Below are 17,526 nucleotides of genomic sequence, written 5' to 3' on the forward strand. Positions count from 1 at the left end.
TTCCCTTTCCTTCTTTGTTTTTATTGTTGAAAATTCCAAATCTAACATTTCACCTCTGTAGAGTATGTATTTGTATCTTTAAAAAATACACATAGCCTCACATCATCTTAATACCATTATCACAGCAAAATTAACATTTATTTACTACCAATGGTCTCAAAAATGTCATATTGCAGGTTTTTATTTAAACTTAGGAATCAAAGAAGTTAATTTTGCTTAGATTAAGGTCAAAGTTAATTTTTGCAAAAGTATTTCTTAGGTGGTTCTGCGTACTCCACATTGGGTCACAGTGAGAGGCACATTCATCAATGCTGAAATCAGTCCGTGGGTTTAGCTGGTGACAGCCTGGTCCCCTCCACTAAAAAGTTCTCCATTGATCTTTTAGCTAATGATTTGATTCACTGCTGAGCTTTGCCTGAATCAACTAATGCACTGGGGAAAAAAATAGGAAGATTTTTCTAATTGCCATTCTTTCAACATTTATTAGCTTTAATTAGTCTATAGAAGAGAATATTTTCCTTCATCAGCTGTGGCTATTTGGCAACCAGGTAATCTTGTAGGGCTGCTGTATCCAGTCCCCAGAAGGACATCTGACCAGTCCACTCAGGAAAGCCTCAGGGACAAAGATGAGAAATATATACCTTGTAGATACCTAATACATTTAGAAGATTAATTAGATTATAATTAGATGTAATAGATGTTCTTTTAAAAAAATGAATTAGATTGCTAGGTAGGTATCATATATATATATATATATACACACACACACTCAGCTTCTGTTATGCTCACTGCTGTCTGCTAGAACTATGAGGTAAACTACAAATGCAAGCCAGATATGTAATTTAAAATTAAGTAGCCACATTAAAATGTAAAATGAAACAGCTGAAATTAATTTCAATATTTTATTTAACCCACTATATCTGAAATATTATTGTTTCACCATGCAATCAATATAAAGTGATTGAGATACCTTCTATTATTTTTTCATGCCTGCCTTCAAAGCCCAGCACTTATTTTATGCTTATAGCACATCTCCGTTTGGACGGGCTACAGTTCAAGGGCTCAGGAGCTGCATGTGGCTAGTGCCCGCCCTACTGGAGGCGTGACTGCAGACATTTTATTATATTAACTTCAATCTTCATAGCAATCTTGTAAGTCAGGCATTATTACTTGCATTTTTTACATGAAGAAATCAAGGCTGAGAAAGGTTGAGATTCTTGTGATGTGACTATTGAATACTGCAACTGGGGTCTGGCCAACTGTATAAATGCACAGATATGTCCACATCTGTCCTCATCTAGACCTTGCTAACATACAGGGGATTTATTTCCTCTTCACTAGTGTCAAATTCCACTTGATTGTGGGTCCCAGCCCCTCCTTTCTTCTCCAGGACCCTATGCTGTCTCTAGTTTATAGCCAGCCTCTCCCTCTCAGTGGTGTCTATCAGTGCTTAACTGGATGATGAAACTTGATGGGTCTCAGTCCCTCACACATCCACCTCCTCTCCATCACCATTTGATTCCTAAATATTTCTCAAGTTCAGTCCACATTTCAACAACTTGACTGCTGCTTGGCTACCCCAAGCCACCTTCATCTCAACCGTGGATAAGTGCAGCGGTCTCTTTGCTGGTCTGCTCACATCTTCTTTGCTGCCCTCCAGTTCCTTCCCCACCAACAGCCAGAGTGATCTTTTCGAAACATAGATCTGATCATGTCACTTTTCTGCTTTGAAACCTCTCATGGTTTAAGATAAAGACCATGTGGTCTGCAAATCCTGGCATAATTTGGCTCTAGTCACCTTTACTCCATCAAGTGACTCTGCCCCTTGGACTTGGTTCATCAAATGCTTTAGCTTTCTCACCACAGGGCCTTTGCATATGCTTTTCTTCTTCATGTCCAGTCTAGGTTTTCTCAACCTCAGCACTACTGGCATTTGGGGTCAGATCATTCTTTTTTTTGGGGGGGGGTTCCTGTGTATTGTATACAGTAGTATCCTCCTGCCCCCATCAGTTGTGACAGCCAGAAACATCTCCAGGCATTGCTAACTGTCCCCTGGGTGGGAAGGGGGTATATGTGTGTGTAAAAACCTCCCTTGTTGAGAACTAGTGGTCTAGAATGATCTTCTTCCTTTCTGCCTATCAACTCTCAGTTCAGAAGTCATCTTCTCCGGGAACCCCTTCCTGACTCCTCAGGCTAGACCCAGTCTCCCTCTACAGTTATTAATGACATAACTCTCGACAATTGCTGTCCCTCATTGCACTGTCTGCTGCGTGAGGGCAAGGGGCCATGCCCACTACCTTCCCAGTGCCTAGGAGGGTATTTGGCATATAAGGACACTTAATATTTGTTGAATGAAGGAATGAATGCATTCAAGGTCAAATCTGTCTGCTACAAAAAACTGTACCTTCCTCCAAAAGTCTAGTCTATCATTTATTGAGGCAAGGACTGAGCCAAGTACCTCATGACTATGAGGGAGGTCTTATTATGCCCATTTTGTAGATGGGAAACTAAAGCTTAAGCAATGCTAAATGACTTGCCTATGATGTCAAAGCGCTAGAGCAAAGACCCAAATCTAGGTTTTCTCACACCAAAGTCCAAGCTGATAGGTGTGAATATGAACACAGATGTCCAGTGCTTTGCTGTGGGGCTTGGTTCTCTAGTCTGCATGACTCAGTCATTTGAAATAAAATGTAAAGGTCATGCTTAAGAAATACAACAGAATCAGAATTCCAAAGAGCCCTGCGAAGGCAAAGCAGGCTACATCTACATGATGGAGCTTCTAGGAAGTACATGTAAGACTGCATCTAAACAGGGAAGAAATCTAGCAGACAAATGAACAAAAAATAACCCCAAACCACCTTCCGGGGTTTCGTGATGTTCACAATCAGGGAGGTGAAGGACGATGATCAGGACTCTCGGATTTCCCAAACCGGCAACAATCCCTGCTTGTTTTGTCACCGCCCCCACCCCCAATCCCTTACTGTGATTAGCAGTAAAAACATGAAAAAAAAAAAAAAAAGTAAGAGGGGGACTGCTTCCAGATTTCCACTTCAGTCTTGTTAAAAAAGAAGCCCAAGAAATAAAGAGGGTGGTCACCTTATGATGGAAAAAGGAGGGAGAACAGAGAAGCAGCACAGAGCACTTCCAAACTCTGCAGAGATAAAAGACTTCCTGAAATATCAGTCAAACTAATGACTGTTTTCTCTGGACAGAAGACAGCTGCGTTGGAAACCCTGAGACAGAGCCCTGAAAGCTTAGGAGATTCGTCCTGTAGGCGGGGATCCCGGATCTGCACATCTTGATTTGACCCTAAAGTTTTAGTATCAGTAGGGAAAAAAAAAAGAATCCCGAAGGAGCTTTTACAAGAAATATTTTTCCTTTACTCTCAAAAGACAAGCACTGTTTTAAAGAAAGAGATTTGCTTTTAAAAAAGAAAAATCAACAAGCATACAGAGCATCTATTATCTGCCAAGCTAAGCACTAAAGAAACATAAATAAGGCAGCTTGTGCCCCGAGGAGCTCTATAAAGTGTTACTGTTGTTTTGAGATCATTTCAGAGATGTTTGGAACACAGTACTTTCTTTTCTGATGTATCCCAACCACCGTAAGTTACAATGACTAATTTACAACTCTATGCGGGTCTGTCCCCCAAAAAGTGAGTGGAGAGAATCAAATTCATCTCAATGTTCTCTGAACCTGAATGACTCCACAGTACAATTCTACTAAATGGTCCCTAAAACCAAATAGAAGCCACATGTCAGAAAGAATGGGTTGGTCACTTTGATTTCATTTTAAGGGAAAGGAGGAAAAAGAGTTCATTCACTTGAAAATCATCTATTAAGAAGGCAGTATGACATTTTTACACCAGTTTGTGTAATAATTTTACTGCATAAGAAATTACAGGGCTTACATAAACCATTAGGGCAACAGCAACAGATGGAGAATAAACAAAACGAACATGATTATTCTGATCCAATAAAACAGGATAATATTTCAATTCTTAAAAACATCACAAACTCCCCAATGTGGTTCCTTTTGAGAGAGAATCTACCTCTTGCCTTTTCTGGATACAGTAGTGACTGTGGTCTCATAAAGCTCAATGGAAAACTGCTTTACAGTTAAAAACATAAAAAAGCAACTTACGTAGAAGTGTAGCCCTCTTAATACTGGATATAACAAAAATAAAGACATCAAGCTGCCTGCTTTTGCCTAAAGCAAGGCTTGACTTTTCTATTAATAGTGACACTTTACATGGAATACTACATAATTTCCTAGGTTATGAAACAGCACAAGTTGGAGAATCCCAAAAATATTGCAGGAGTGAACTTCTTCCAATGGAAAAAAGTATAAATGCACTAGATGTTAATATTTCCACTTTTCATTCAATTATTTGCCTTGTCCAAAACAGAAAAATACAAATAAATATTTTTCCTTATAAATGAAGTTCATAGCATAGTGTTTGAAAAAGAAAGATTAAAAAACCAAAAATCTTAATTTACTCTTTCTTGTCATTAAATAAAAATTCTAATATACAGACACATTGGATATTTACATAAATTGTAGGAGTCAGTTTGTCACTTCTTGTTTACAATCTGTGTTTGATACTATGAGTCTCTACACTACACGACCCACACCCCCAAATGCAGGTTTAATTCTGCTCTAAGTTGCTCAAGATAATTTTTTTCTCTTTTTCTTTTTAATTAAAAAAGACCTCATCCTTGGAATTTTGGAATTTACACTTGAGTTGTCTGAAAAAATACAATTTCAATGCAAAAACCACATCAAGCATTCAAGAGTATATTGCTGGTGCTGTAATCTTTTTGCATGTCTTTGTTTTCATAGGAAAAAAGCAATAAAATAAGCAACATGTAAGACTTTTAAATGGTTAAAACGTAAGCACGTCACATTAATGATATTCCTCATGCACTCACACACAAACTCAAAAAATGGAGGAAAAAGGATCAGACGTCTTTCTTTTGCATTTGTTCTAACTTTCTTCTTAGAAGACCATAATTCTCCTTAGTTCCTGATGCAGTCGGGTCGAGACGCAGAGAGATTTCATAGTGTTTCTTGGCCAAGTCTAGATGCCCCCAACGATGATAAAGCACAGCTGAAATAGCAAGAGATCGATTTCACTGGAAATACTTCCATGAGACTGTGGTACCTCCAACCACTTGTACCAAGAAATGTCACAGAACCTCTCCAAGCAGTTTTCAAAAGTCATTGTTTCAAACAATAGTGCTTGTACTGCAGACTTTATTTATTGTAACCACACTCCCTGATGACTGTCCGTTTAACCACCCCCAGTTACTCCCGGGGTTCTTCACATCACTAGGCGTGATCCATCTCCCTACAGCAACAGTATCACATAAAGAACTAAAGGGAAGAGGATGCTAAGTTTCTTAATGCTGCCATGAAATTTCTGGGAAGCCAGGCTAGAAAGGGCTGGGCTCCCACACTACTTAGTGCCCTGACCATGTAGAAGACCAGTCATTTACTTTAATAAAGAGTCCTCTACACTTTTGGCAAAATAATAGCTTGTTCGTTGCCCACTGGAATTAAGGGTTCTAACATCAAGATCTGACCATAAAATGATAGTTAAAATAAATCTACTTATTAGAATGCTAAGCCTCTGACTATTACAATGATTCTGTAAGTAAAACTAGCTTTCTACACAGGCAGAAGAACAAATACTGATGCTTCATGACTTTTGCCATGAGAAGCTACAGAATCTTTAGGGAACAGATTTGGTGGAAAAAATACTTGCGTGACTGAGCCTTCCAAACATCAAGGTGCCGTGCTCTAAAAATCTGAACTACTGAGAGGCAAATGTAGAAGAAAGGAATTCTACGGAATAAATCACTGTAAATGCATTTTTAGCCAAGACTTAGGAGAACATAAGAAGACAGGGAAGACCAGGCTAGAATGGACGGTCCACTACAGAAGAGGCAAAAGGATAGATGGCAGACTGCAAACTTTCAAAGTCCTTCTCAGTTTATTGTTCTGGGATCCATCACACAAAGAAAGAAAATCTGAACTGTATCATCAGAAGGTGATTAACTGACGGCAGGGGAGGGGGGGGTTGTTCTGACCACACCATTCAGATTTGTAAGTATGACTATTATTTAGCTACCCTATTGATTTAATAACCTCTTTAAAAAGACCATGTTTTAGAATCAGATTATAAAGGCCAGTACAAGTTAGATTTGAAAAGCAACTTTCCCAACATTGATTTTACAGAAATGCACCCATTTCATTAAAATTACATAGAATTTCGGTATGACTCAAATCGAAAAATTTCCTTACCCAAATTGCCATGGTAACTTGCACCATTTGGGTGAGCTTTAATTGCTTTGAGGAATAAGGCTTCAGATTCCTACAAAAATGAAATAATAAGAAATAAGATCCTGCACACGATGCACAAGTTTTATGCACAGTTTTGCCGCCTATGGTTTTCAAACTTTGGATGTGCTCGTTTTGTTCCAGCGAGTCCTCCTTCCAGAAACACTTGAGAGGCCCCAGACGGCCACACCCTGTTGAGAAGAGGCTCCAGAAGGTCTATGCATCAGGGAAGTGTGTGCCTGGGCAAAGGTGACAGGGCAGTAGGAAGGGGCTGGTGGCCACAGGGAGGATGAATACTCTGTCAACTCTGCCACCTGCCTCCCTGAAGGGGTGGGAATTCTGCAACATCAAGCAAGCAACTCAGTTCAGCGTGCAGGGGAGGATGGGCAAAGGTCAAAACAGGAGAGTGCAGGGCTGCCAAGGACACCCATGGAAGTGTCAATTCCGGTCAGCATCGATGACCACATTACCAAGATTCTCAAGATAGAAGGTGGGAGTCTATTTACCTCCCCTAAGAACACACAACCCCCTCGGCAACCCAGAAGCAGCCCACTCAGCTGGAAAAAAGACCAGAGAGAATAAGGGAGGAACAGCCACCTGTCACCTTAGCCACCGCAGGACTGTAGGTGACTGTGACCAAATGTCCCGATGTACGGGAACCGATCCTCATAGACTTGAATCCCCACCACAGTATTCACTTCTAATCTGGCCACCAAGAAACACGGCCAAGCGTTTTCGCACCTGCTCATCGTGGGACCGTGGCCAATGGGATGGTTCCCTTCTACTATGATCCTGAGAAATAAAGATGCTGTTCACTATTCTCGGCCACAGCTGCAGGAGCAGCTACTCACGCCACCTACGTTCGGGTTTCTCAAGGGCCACCCACGCTTTAATCAGGATCAAGGGCTAGGGCTCAACAACCACGGCTGGGGCTTGGGGACAGGTCTATCCCTTCTATCTGCCCGACCTGAGCTTCTCCCGGGGCGGGGGCTTCCCATGTCCAGGATCACGCATTTTACAGCCCAGGAGACCAGCTTCCCTGCTCTGTGCTGGCCTGCAGCGCTCCTGGGAAACTCCGGAGAAACAGGCTGGGAGTCTGGGCAAACATCTCTGAAACCACCACCTTTCAGACAGAGCTGGCAGGGAAAAGCTGTCTTTTAGAAATGTCATCTGTGAGGGACTGAACAAAGACGTCAGGATGGCATGCAGATGTCAGCAAATGTCACTCTCAGGACTCAGCTCAAGGCTGGTGCCTCCAGTCTGGCTTTCAGGAGTGAACGCTCCTTCAAGGAAGTCTAAGATTTCCTGCCACGTTAGGTAGGCTGCAAACAAAAACAAAAACAAAGCAAACAAACCAAAAAATCAAATGAATTGTGTCTATTTGTGCTGGTTTGTAGCTGCGCTGTTTCTGATTAATTTCAAACATTTCCCTTTAAAACCTCAAATCTGAGAACTGGGAAGGCCAGGGAACGCTGATCTACTTTAAAATGCTCCTTTACCTGCAGACGAAGCAGTGTTAACTCACGACCATGATTTAGAGATAAAAGCAAGTTTGGAGTTCTCCAGCGGACGCCCGATTCATTGCTTGATTCATTTAACTAATTTCACGCTCGTGGACCTCACTCAGGACGACAGGGGTCAGACTCGGGTTTGGAGGATGTAGTGGAGTTCAGGAGAGTGGGCGCAGTGGGGCAGGGTACAGGGCTTACAGCCTGCTCGGGGGCTGCTGCTCTTGGCAAGGCAAGGCTGGTGGGTGGAAAGGGGTATGAGGTTGGGCAAGGTAATGGGGGAAGGAAAAATGACTCAAAGTTTCTGAGCCTGGGCACGCTGACAAGAGAAGGGACATCAGGAGGAAGCGTGGGTCTGTGGGGGACGGTGAGTGTGTGTTAGACACGCTCCATTTCAGGTAACCTTGGGTCAGCCCTGAGAGGATGCTTCAGTGGCCCCGGAACTGCACCCGGGCCCTGGGAGGCAGGACCAGGCTGGAGGCCTCGTTAGAACACAAACATCTGCACGTACTCAAAGCCCATGAAATGCTCATCTATTAAATCAGGCTTTTTAACAGACCTGTTCTGGGAAGCACTGAACTATTTATAGACTGATCTTCTGTGGAGGTTCAAGGATGCTGCCTGGCCCAGGGGGAGGAGCTGATTTATGCTGAGGAACAAATAAATAAACTCATATTTAAAATCGGGGATTTTTTTTTTCATCGACAGGTAAAAGAACATAATTTTCTAAAGGGTATTAGACAAACTGTATTTGACCAAGGTTTAGGGTAACACATGGGACAGAGGAAGGCCCTGCAAAAAAGCAGGAGAGGGTCCGTCGGCCGAGGCGGTGAGGACTGGGCAGTTGGAGGTCATCTCAGCCACCCCGGATGGCAGGGCTGCAGCATCACTGCAGCCGCATCCTTAAACCCACCTCTGTTCTCTCATCCAGCGTTTCCCAAGGGACACCCTGCAGACCACCCAGCTGGGAGGGTAACACGGGTGGTCCAGTACGAGGGTGAAACCACGAATCACAGAGCAAGAGTAGTTCCCTCTTCAATTTGCCTTCCTTTCTTCTGGTTCAGCTGTTTGGTGGTGGTTTGGGTCACCCCCATAACACCTGAAGCTAACAGAAGGCCACCCTCAGGCTCAGAGCCCTGGCCAACAGTGGTACCTACCTGAGATTTAGTAAAATTATTCTATCTTTAGTTCCCTTATATTTCTAGCAGTGATAGCACATTTCCACTTTAAGCACAATTTGTGTTAAGAATTTAATAAAAACTATCAAGTAGATAATAAGTAGTATCTAAATGGGGCCAAAAAAAAAAATTCGTGAGTTCATCTTCCGTTGCGTTATCTCAGGCTCAGCGCCCTGGCCTTGACAGTTAGGATGCAAAAATGTGTAGAGAAACGGGAAACCCATTTCTTCATTCTGCTTTATGGAGTACTGCCTACTTAATCTGGAAAAACAAAAACAAAAACAAAAGCAAAAGCAAAAACACTGTGAACTGGAAGCCAAATCAACTCCAGGTTTGTCACCTTAATAGGAAGTCCAGTTCATAGGCTGTGGGATGACAGAAAAATCAATACAACGATCGTATAAGCTGCATCTTGAAGATGACTCGCTGAAGCTGGTTACTGGACCCCTGCCCGTCCCAGGCTCACAGACAGCTGGAAAGTCATCAGAGGGGAACCCACACACTGCACCTGCCTCCTCTCTACACAAGTAGCTCTGTAAAAAATAAAACAAAACCCCTCAAAACATTATCTGTGGGCATAATCTAGACATTAAAAAGTGTATACTGAAGCTATTAAGCTCCCTATCATTCAAAAAGCAGAGAAATGCATGAAATATCTTAACTATTGTTATAGAAAATTATACATATAATGATATCGAAATGAGCTGGCTAGGAGAAGTAAATAACCTGAGACAAATATGAATTAATCATGACTTTTAGGCTTAGTGTGATCAAAGTCTGATATGGCCCCTATTCAGAAAGGAAACATTTCTCTCATTGAAAGGACTAAGACATCCCTTCTAAAAGTGTGCTTTCTGTAACGTCTGTGTTAGGAAGCCAGGATGCTGGTTAAAAATGTATGCTCCCTGCCCTAACCCAGCTGAGACACGGGGAGAAACATGGGCACCTGTATCCTTACAGGCCCCCTCAGTGATGCTCATACAGAAAATTAAAATCCGAGATCGGTGGTATTAGAAAACACTGAGTCCCCTTCGATACACAGGGAGTTAGGCACCTTCTGAGTCAGTCTACTCCTGGCCAACCCCAGGAGCCCAGTTAGAGCAAAAACATCAGCCCCAGATCAAACACCTTGTGGTTTTCATTGGTCAGAAACTTCTAGGGCCTTGGAATGACCTGTACTTTCCTGTAGATGAGGAAAAACTTGGAAGCAGCAAGAACCAGCCCAGTATCCCCATGGACCATTATCCTTTTTGTGCAGAAGACGATAACTACAAATAAACCCAGAGCGCTGGCCCCGTCACCAGGCACCGAATCACAGCTCCATGCCGGGGCCGGGGCCGGGGCGTCAGCTAGGATGAGCCGTCCTTGCTCCTCCTTTGGGTTTTTCCTCCCCTCCCACATTTGAGCAATGGTGGTGAACGCTGACCAGAAAGGATGTGGAGTTTGACTCCACAAATTTATCTTCTGGGCAGCTTCTCCAGGAAGCACACTGCCGGAGCCCCACTGGTACATGGCCACCACCGTTTGGGTTTCGGCCCAATTCTGAATTGAACTGGGCAGAAGTTACACGTATGGCTCCTGTCAGATGCTGGCACTCACTGCAAGACATCACAGCCTTCAGTCCACACACCTTGTACTTCTGGGACTTCCCCAGCACGTTTGCCAATGAGAACATCAGAGAGTGATCGTCAGGTATCAATTCCAGGGCCTCCCTTCCAACGGCTTCAGCTTGGGCCAAATTGCCTTGAGTAAAAAAAAAATGGAAAACTTGAAAAAAAAAAAGCTCACATTTTACTAGTATTTCAGTCTCTTTAATTAACAGGGATTTTGTGCATTTATGCAGAACGACTAAGAATAAACTACTTAAGAAAATCAATGTGGAACATGTGATGCATGTGCACACACAACGCACACACACGCGCGCACGCGCGATCCTATCAACTACAAAGCCCCTGCAGTCCAGCACAATTCTGACATAATACACAAACAGCTCTTGATTCAGTTCTGTAAAAGCACGTAAAACCTAATTTTAATGTTCCCCCAGACACCAGTCATACCCAAATAGGAGAAAACCAGTCTGCAGCATAACAGTGTCACTGAGACACTTTAATAACTGAATATCTACCACATTGGCGCACACACTCTACACTTCCATTAGAAGCATGTGCCTGTCTCCTTCCACACTGCTTGGACGGCTCACCAGCTTTAAATTCTGCCGAATTAAAACTATCACTTCCTACGGATGGCTGGATTTTTAAAACTACGGGAGCAGAGAAACTTCTAACTGATCAAGTCTCCCCTGGGCTCAGAACCAGATCGTCAGTTTATTAGCCTTGTATCTAGAATAAGAATCTGTGAGTGTAGGTTTGAGGGCGTCTCCTTTGAGTACTGGCCATGTCCTTCAGCGCGTGGACTTAGCACCATCCACTTCAAAAGCCCAGAAGCCATTCTTGCTGACCTCTGGGTACCTCCAGGAGCCCGGACGGTGGCTCTTGCCCGATAACAGGCTTCAGAAGAGACAAGACATGAGGGCACACCTGCTAATGTCACTCAACACCAACTCCAAGTAAAGTGTCACTGTCCCAAACATTCACATTCCAGTATATCAAAGGGGTCTCCATTTTCTAGAAAATAGACATTTTGGTTATGCAAAATATTGAACCCCATAGTAACTAAAAAAAAAAAAACAAAACAAAAACTCACTCTAACACACACTAGGGAAAAAAAGCACACTGATCTACATCTCCCAATGAGCCAGCGGTGCTGAGCCGTGGAGCCGTCCCCTCTGGTTCACGGAATCGACGTCTCCGTACCTGTGTTATCAAGGAGTATGATCATGTTGTTCCAAGCCAGGCTGTGCTCCGGCTTCAGCATGGTGGCATTTCTCCACGCGTTCAGTGCATCCACGTGACGATTTAGATCCGCATACTGAAATAAAGCATGCGGCCCCAACATCAAGACACCATTTTTTTTTGCTCTAAGACATAACCAAATCAAACCCCAAACCGAACTTACACCTACCAAGCTTCTCATTTTTCATATTAACTCATTTAATCCTTGAAACAATCTCAGTGAAGAAGAGAACCAGCCCCATTTTACAGATGAAGTAACTGAGACACAGAGAAATGAGGTGACTTGCCCCAAGTTCCACATCTAGAAACGACAGAGCAGGGAATGGGACCCAGGAGTCCAGTTCTTGAGCCCACAACCTTTTACCACCACCCATAATTTAGCGATTCCATGTCAAATCATGTTTCAGGCTGCTGCAGAAAGGTCAGTTAAAAATTTAATCATTCGCATTTTTCTTGAAAGACTTCAGATAGTCTAGGTATTATTTTAAAAGTTAACAAAATATGAAATGTGCTTCAAAGCGACATGGGTCAAGGTCACCCTGTGAAAAGTGGTCTTGTAGCCTCTGCCTGCTTACATCTAAGCTTCATATAAAACTGTATGTTCAGATATACTTTATGAACTCGCTGGGAAAGCAGTAATGTAAACCCCTTTGGCCCTTTGGAGCCTGTCTGCCTCCTTCACGAAGGAGAGAATGATCTGTTGCTTTCTTTTGAGAAGGAATGTTGTTTATCACTGATAACAGAATACAAAGTAGCTGGCTCTCAATCTGCATAGTTAATAAAAGCATGCAGAGGGAGACAGTGGAGTGTTTTTGTAGCAGATGACTCTCTTGCCCTTTTAAATTCAGTTCAAATGCACATTTCATCTGAATGAACTTGGTTCAAGTCTGCAAAAGTCCAAATCATTATAATTTATGAGAGTTTAAGGCTATTTCCTTTCTTACTGTCAAGTCTGTCTTTTCATTAGACAATAGAAATAGTTTGACTTGCCCTATGACCCACACAGCAAATAGGTGGCACTTTATGCAAGAAAAAGAAAGGTTTAATGAATTATGGAAACATTTGTGAAATAGCCCTTTGCTAAAGATGTTGTCAGAATTTCCCATGAGACTCAGAAACTCAAGATACAACATTTTAGCCCTTAAGTGAGGAAATGATATGTGAAGTTCAAAAAAAAATAATTTAGATTGCCTAATTATACCAACATTTTTTAACTGTCTCTCTCTATTTGATGTTCCCCTGATTTCTCAGTCAATTCTCTCTAGCAAGTGACATGCATTTGAGTCACATGGACAAGACCTGTGGTGACATTCTTTTTTAATGTACCCAGGAAAACCAGCATAACTTCATTTACATCACAAAAAGTTCTTCACATATTTTATTTTTTATTATTATTACTATTTATTAAAGAATAACCATAGACTGAATCAGGTAACATTTACTTTTATTTTGACTTGAACTTTGTCCTTTGTAGCATCTAGACAAAGTGAACAAGCACGCTAAGGGAAACAAAGAAACACGGTACTTTAGCAAGAACTGCCCATCCAGAAAGTAATAAGCACGTTATTTACTTATAAGTCCTATGCTCATCCTTCTAGACTCTGCAAACTGCATTTCCCAGGACCCCTGCCACTTGGCTTCTTGTTAAGTTTCTGCCAACAGGAGTCACAGGGGACCATCAGCTGGTTGGAAGCGGCAGCAGCCCTTCCCCCATTCCTACTCTCTCCTTCCTTGTCCTTGGCAGTGGCTCTACAGCCCCAAGGATGGACTGTGGTCCTTCCTTCACAATCTCAGTTCCTGAGGTGGTGTAGCTCCTGCGATGCGGTGCCTTCTTGAGCTCCTGGATTCCTCCTCCCCCAACCCTACAAGGTATCCTCTAACTCTCTGAGTTAGTATCACCTCTCCACGTGTGCTCTACCAGCAATGGTCTAACCAGTGCCCTGTACTGGATCTTCTCTATTTAAGATACCTAGGGCACAGTTTTGGTTCTCCTGAACGGATCGTGGCTGATACAGTTAGTCCCTGCACAACGACCCGTCTCTGGTCATGTCTCTGTAATTTTCTCACATCAGTAATGCCTCCCAAACATCCCAGCGCTTCTCAACTCCCTACGTCACAAGAGAACTGCCTTATATTCCCGACTTATCTCGGTCCAGAAATCAAAACATGTTTCTGTTTCCCGTTACTAAAGAGTGCCTTTTTTTTTTTTAAAGAAACTTTTAAGTTATTAAATTCCTATTATTTGCCAATATACAACTCTACTGGTTGAGCTGTTAAAGATTAAGCTCTTAATGCTTTTAAGCTGTCAAGCAGGCAAGAGCTGGATAATTAAACAACAATGGAGAGAAAAATCTTCAAATAAGCAAGAACAGTTGGCAAGAGGAAACACAGCAAGATCACTTCATGGCAGCACAACGAGTAAACAGCAGAGAGAGAGCAGTGCAAGGTCTCAATACATCCAGTCCTACAGACGATCTTCTACATGAGCGAGCGCTGCAGCACGAGCTAAAATCCTGTTTTATATTCTATCTTCCTTTCTTGGGCAGTAACTCTTACAGAGGGCTCATTTAGCGTAAATTCTCAGTTTTCCAAACCCCAAGGAAATGCACCGACAGGCAGCTACCAGGGGAAGGAAGACGGCTGCTAAGTAGCAGAGCTTTAAAGTCTAACCGAGGACTACAGGCAGGTACACCCACTTCACAAATAACAGCCTCAAAAAAGAGCTGCCTCCAAAAAAGAAAAAAGAAAGGAATGAAAGAAGAATTCACATGGATCTCAAGTGTAATATGCAAGTGCCAGCACATGGTAAACAGAAACAATAATCCCCAAAACCACCACCAATGCAAGTATTTGGTGACATCCAATATGCTCCCAGCCCTTATTCTCACTTCATTAACTTTGCAAGGATCCACCCTGCTTTGAGTATGACTGGATTCTCTGCTCTCTACTGATATCATTAAGGCGAAGTTTCATCGTCTCCCCCTGCCTCCCAGCCCCGCCCACAAGACAACGATGCAGAGGACCAGAACATGCCGCCCCAAATACACCATTTTGGTGTAAAAATTATTGCACTGAAGGCATCTGAGATTTAACAGATGCAGAAAGAAGCTTTCCTGGAGCTTCCCTTATCTGACTCAAAGCAGAAACTTCTGAGAAAGGAGGAAGGCCATGAGCCCCCTCTCCTGGGGAAGTCTTACGGCCATGGGGAAGACGAACCCACACAGGCACACCTCATTTCATTAGTTTCCCCCATATATTTACCCTCCCACAGTTTGTCGTCTTGGAAGCCTGAAACCTCTTCCTCTGTCTTGTCACTTCTCTACAAATGTATAGTTCTTTGCAAGATGCTACGTAAGTCCAAGTTCTAACCACCCCCTTGAGTTACCCATCACTGCATTTCTCCCACGTGCATGCTCACTGCGTGTGTTCATAAACTCTCTTCTCCTGTTAACCTGACTGTGCTCAGTCTAATTCGCAGGGCCCCGGTCTGAGAACCTCAGAGGATAGAGGGAAAAGGTCTCTTCCCTCCTCTATGACAGTTATCACTAAAAGAGCTTTAGCGCTCCTCCTATCTTCAGGTTTCACAGAGAAAGCTGTTTCAACATCAAAGGATGTAACTAGTCATAAAGCACCGAATTTGAAAATGTGAAAGGAAACAGGAATGTGTACCAGGTCACGGGGCTCTGGACAATGGGGATATCCTGCTGTCATTTCCTTCAAACAGCTTGCTGCTGTGTGGATTCCGCCACACTACTGCCACCTTCCCTCCATCCCGGAAGAAATGACTCCCCTTTTCTACACTTGAATAAGTATATAGACACAGCATCTTCCCAAGACACAATGTAACTGAAACATGTCTTCTTTTTTTTTTTTCAATAATGAAAACGCACAAGTCACTTCCCTTTAAAATGTATAGCACAAGCAGTACCTGCCACCTCAAGTGACTTATGCAGAGTGGGAGACGTGAAACTTCCTCAGTCAGTCACAGGCTCCTGCCACCTTGCTTCCTCCACCCATAAACTCTACCATCACAACCACCCAGTCCCGAAGCAAAGCCGTTTACCACGACGAACACATTCCCGTCACGGTGAAAAACGGGAGCCTGGATTTTCAAAAAACCTAGAGTAGTTTGTGTTTTCTAGGCTGCTCTCCCCAGATAGCCTCTTCCTCTCTGACCCGCTCAGTCTACCTGCTCCATGCTCAGACGCTTCCCGTATGCAGAGACCACAACAGGGAACTGGAATCACCAGGGAGTTTTGTTGTTTTTCACCAATACAGATACCCTGTGGAGTTTCTGATTCCCTAAATCTGAGACGGGATGGGGTGACTTGGATGCACAGCTACTTTTGGGAACTTCTGGTTTTGATCACACAAGGACTCCACAGGACCAAGAAGCTTCAGGCCTTTGAAATGAGGATAAATAGGCATCTCTTCAAAACTACTTTGATGTAATTCTACCTGTGAGGCTAGGCTAGATAAAATCTGGAAAATTATGTACAAAATTCTTTTAAAAATCACATCACTAAACATGTATTCTAGTTTGGCTAAAAAGCAAAAAGTTTTTCCCATAACAATTTTATTTACTAAAATTAAATACAGTAGAAACTTGTATGTATTGGGTTTCATGAAGCCAAACTGAAAGGTTAATTGAAGGGAGAATATAGTCATTCTTGTTTAAAAATTTTTGCTATTTACAGGTAAGTCTTCTTTTTTATTTCCAGCTTTACTGAGATAAAATTGGCATTTAACGTATGTTGGTTTAAGGTGTACAACATGATGATTTGACACACATGTATATTGCAAAATGCTGACCACAATAATGTTAGTTACCATCTCCATCGCCACATATAATTTTGTGTGTGTAGTTATTTTCTTTATTAAGGAACTCAGGAGCTTTAACAATTAAGCTGTGCATCCTTGTGGAGGTCTTTCAGAAATCATGACAGAATCTATTTGACCATCATTATCAATATATGTTTTCAGGTTTTAAGACTATTGAACTTACTGTATTAGCTACTGCTGTAATACTTGTTTGAATAAGGAAATAAACCATTAAAAGAAAAGAAAATCAAGAGCATTGAAAGCTTTATAACCATCCTGTTAGTGCTCCAAAAGAGAAAGTCACTCTGGAACACATTATGTTCTGTTTCCACTAAATAATCTCACAGCGCTTTTGTGGGCTTGTGAGCTTGCTTTTATGGGCAGAGAGTTACCAGTAAAAATGTAGGGAGCAGTCCCTTGAGGCAGGAAAAGAGAGAAGCTCAGGGTTTGTTTGTTTTTTTAATTTCAGTTTTTGTTCAGTTTGTGTTTTAAAAACAGAGCAATCAATGTTTTTCAGGAAGTAGCCCCTTGGAATACTGTTTTACAGGGCACAAAGGGACTGTTAAAATTGTAATTTATTCCTTAGTTTAACCGGTTGCCTTCATGATCTCTTTAACTTGGCAAATTCAAGTTGGACTGCTCTCTAATTAGGACTTAAAAAAACAACACATAAGGAAATCAAACAGCTACTTTCAACTGAGATAAACCTATGTGAAAGAACTTCTTAAGATGCAGGGGCTAGAATGGGTGCTACCACTCTCATTTCATTATAAACAAGGAAACCAAGCCAAGCTTTTCCTTGGCAGCACAGGGCACCCGTACACT

General features: G+C 42.4%; 1 protein-coding gene across 3 annotated transcripts in view; it reads right to left on the reverse strand.

Moving 5' to 3' along the window:
* Nucleotides 1-3,851: 3,851 nt before the first annotated feature.
* TMTC4 (transmembrane O-mannosyltransferase targeting cadherins 4) overlaps nt 3,852-17,526 on the reverse strand; it is a 56,873-nt gene continuing 43,198 nt past the window's right edge. For 2 of the 3 annotated variants that reach the window (XM_072976489.1, XM_072976490.1), the window contains exons 15-18: nt 11,842-11,956; nt 10,659-10,771; nt 6,307-6,376; nt 3,852-5,110 (exon numbers count right to left, since the gene is read on the reverse strand). In XM_072976489.1, coding sequence (XP_072832590.1) covers nt 4,962-5,110; nt 6,307-6,376; nt 10,659-10,771; nt 11,842-11,956 — 447 coding nt within the window. In that variant the 3' untranslated portion in view covers nt 3,852-4,961. Of the gene's footprint in view, nt 5,111-6,306; nt 6,377-9,368; nt 9,562-10,658; nt 10,772-11,841; nt 11,957-17,526 lie in introns of all 3 variants that reach the window. The other variant, XR_012080091.1, reaches the window with a different exon arrangement.

This window comes from Vicugna pacos, chromosome 14, assembly GCF_048564905.1.
Source record: "Vicugna pacos chromosome 14, VicPac4, whole genome shotgun sequence".
Taxonomy (NCBI): Eukaryota; Metazoa; Chordata; class Mammalia; order Artiodactyla; family Camelidae; genus Vicugna; species Vicugna pacos.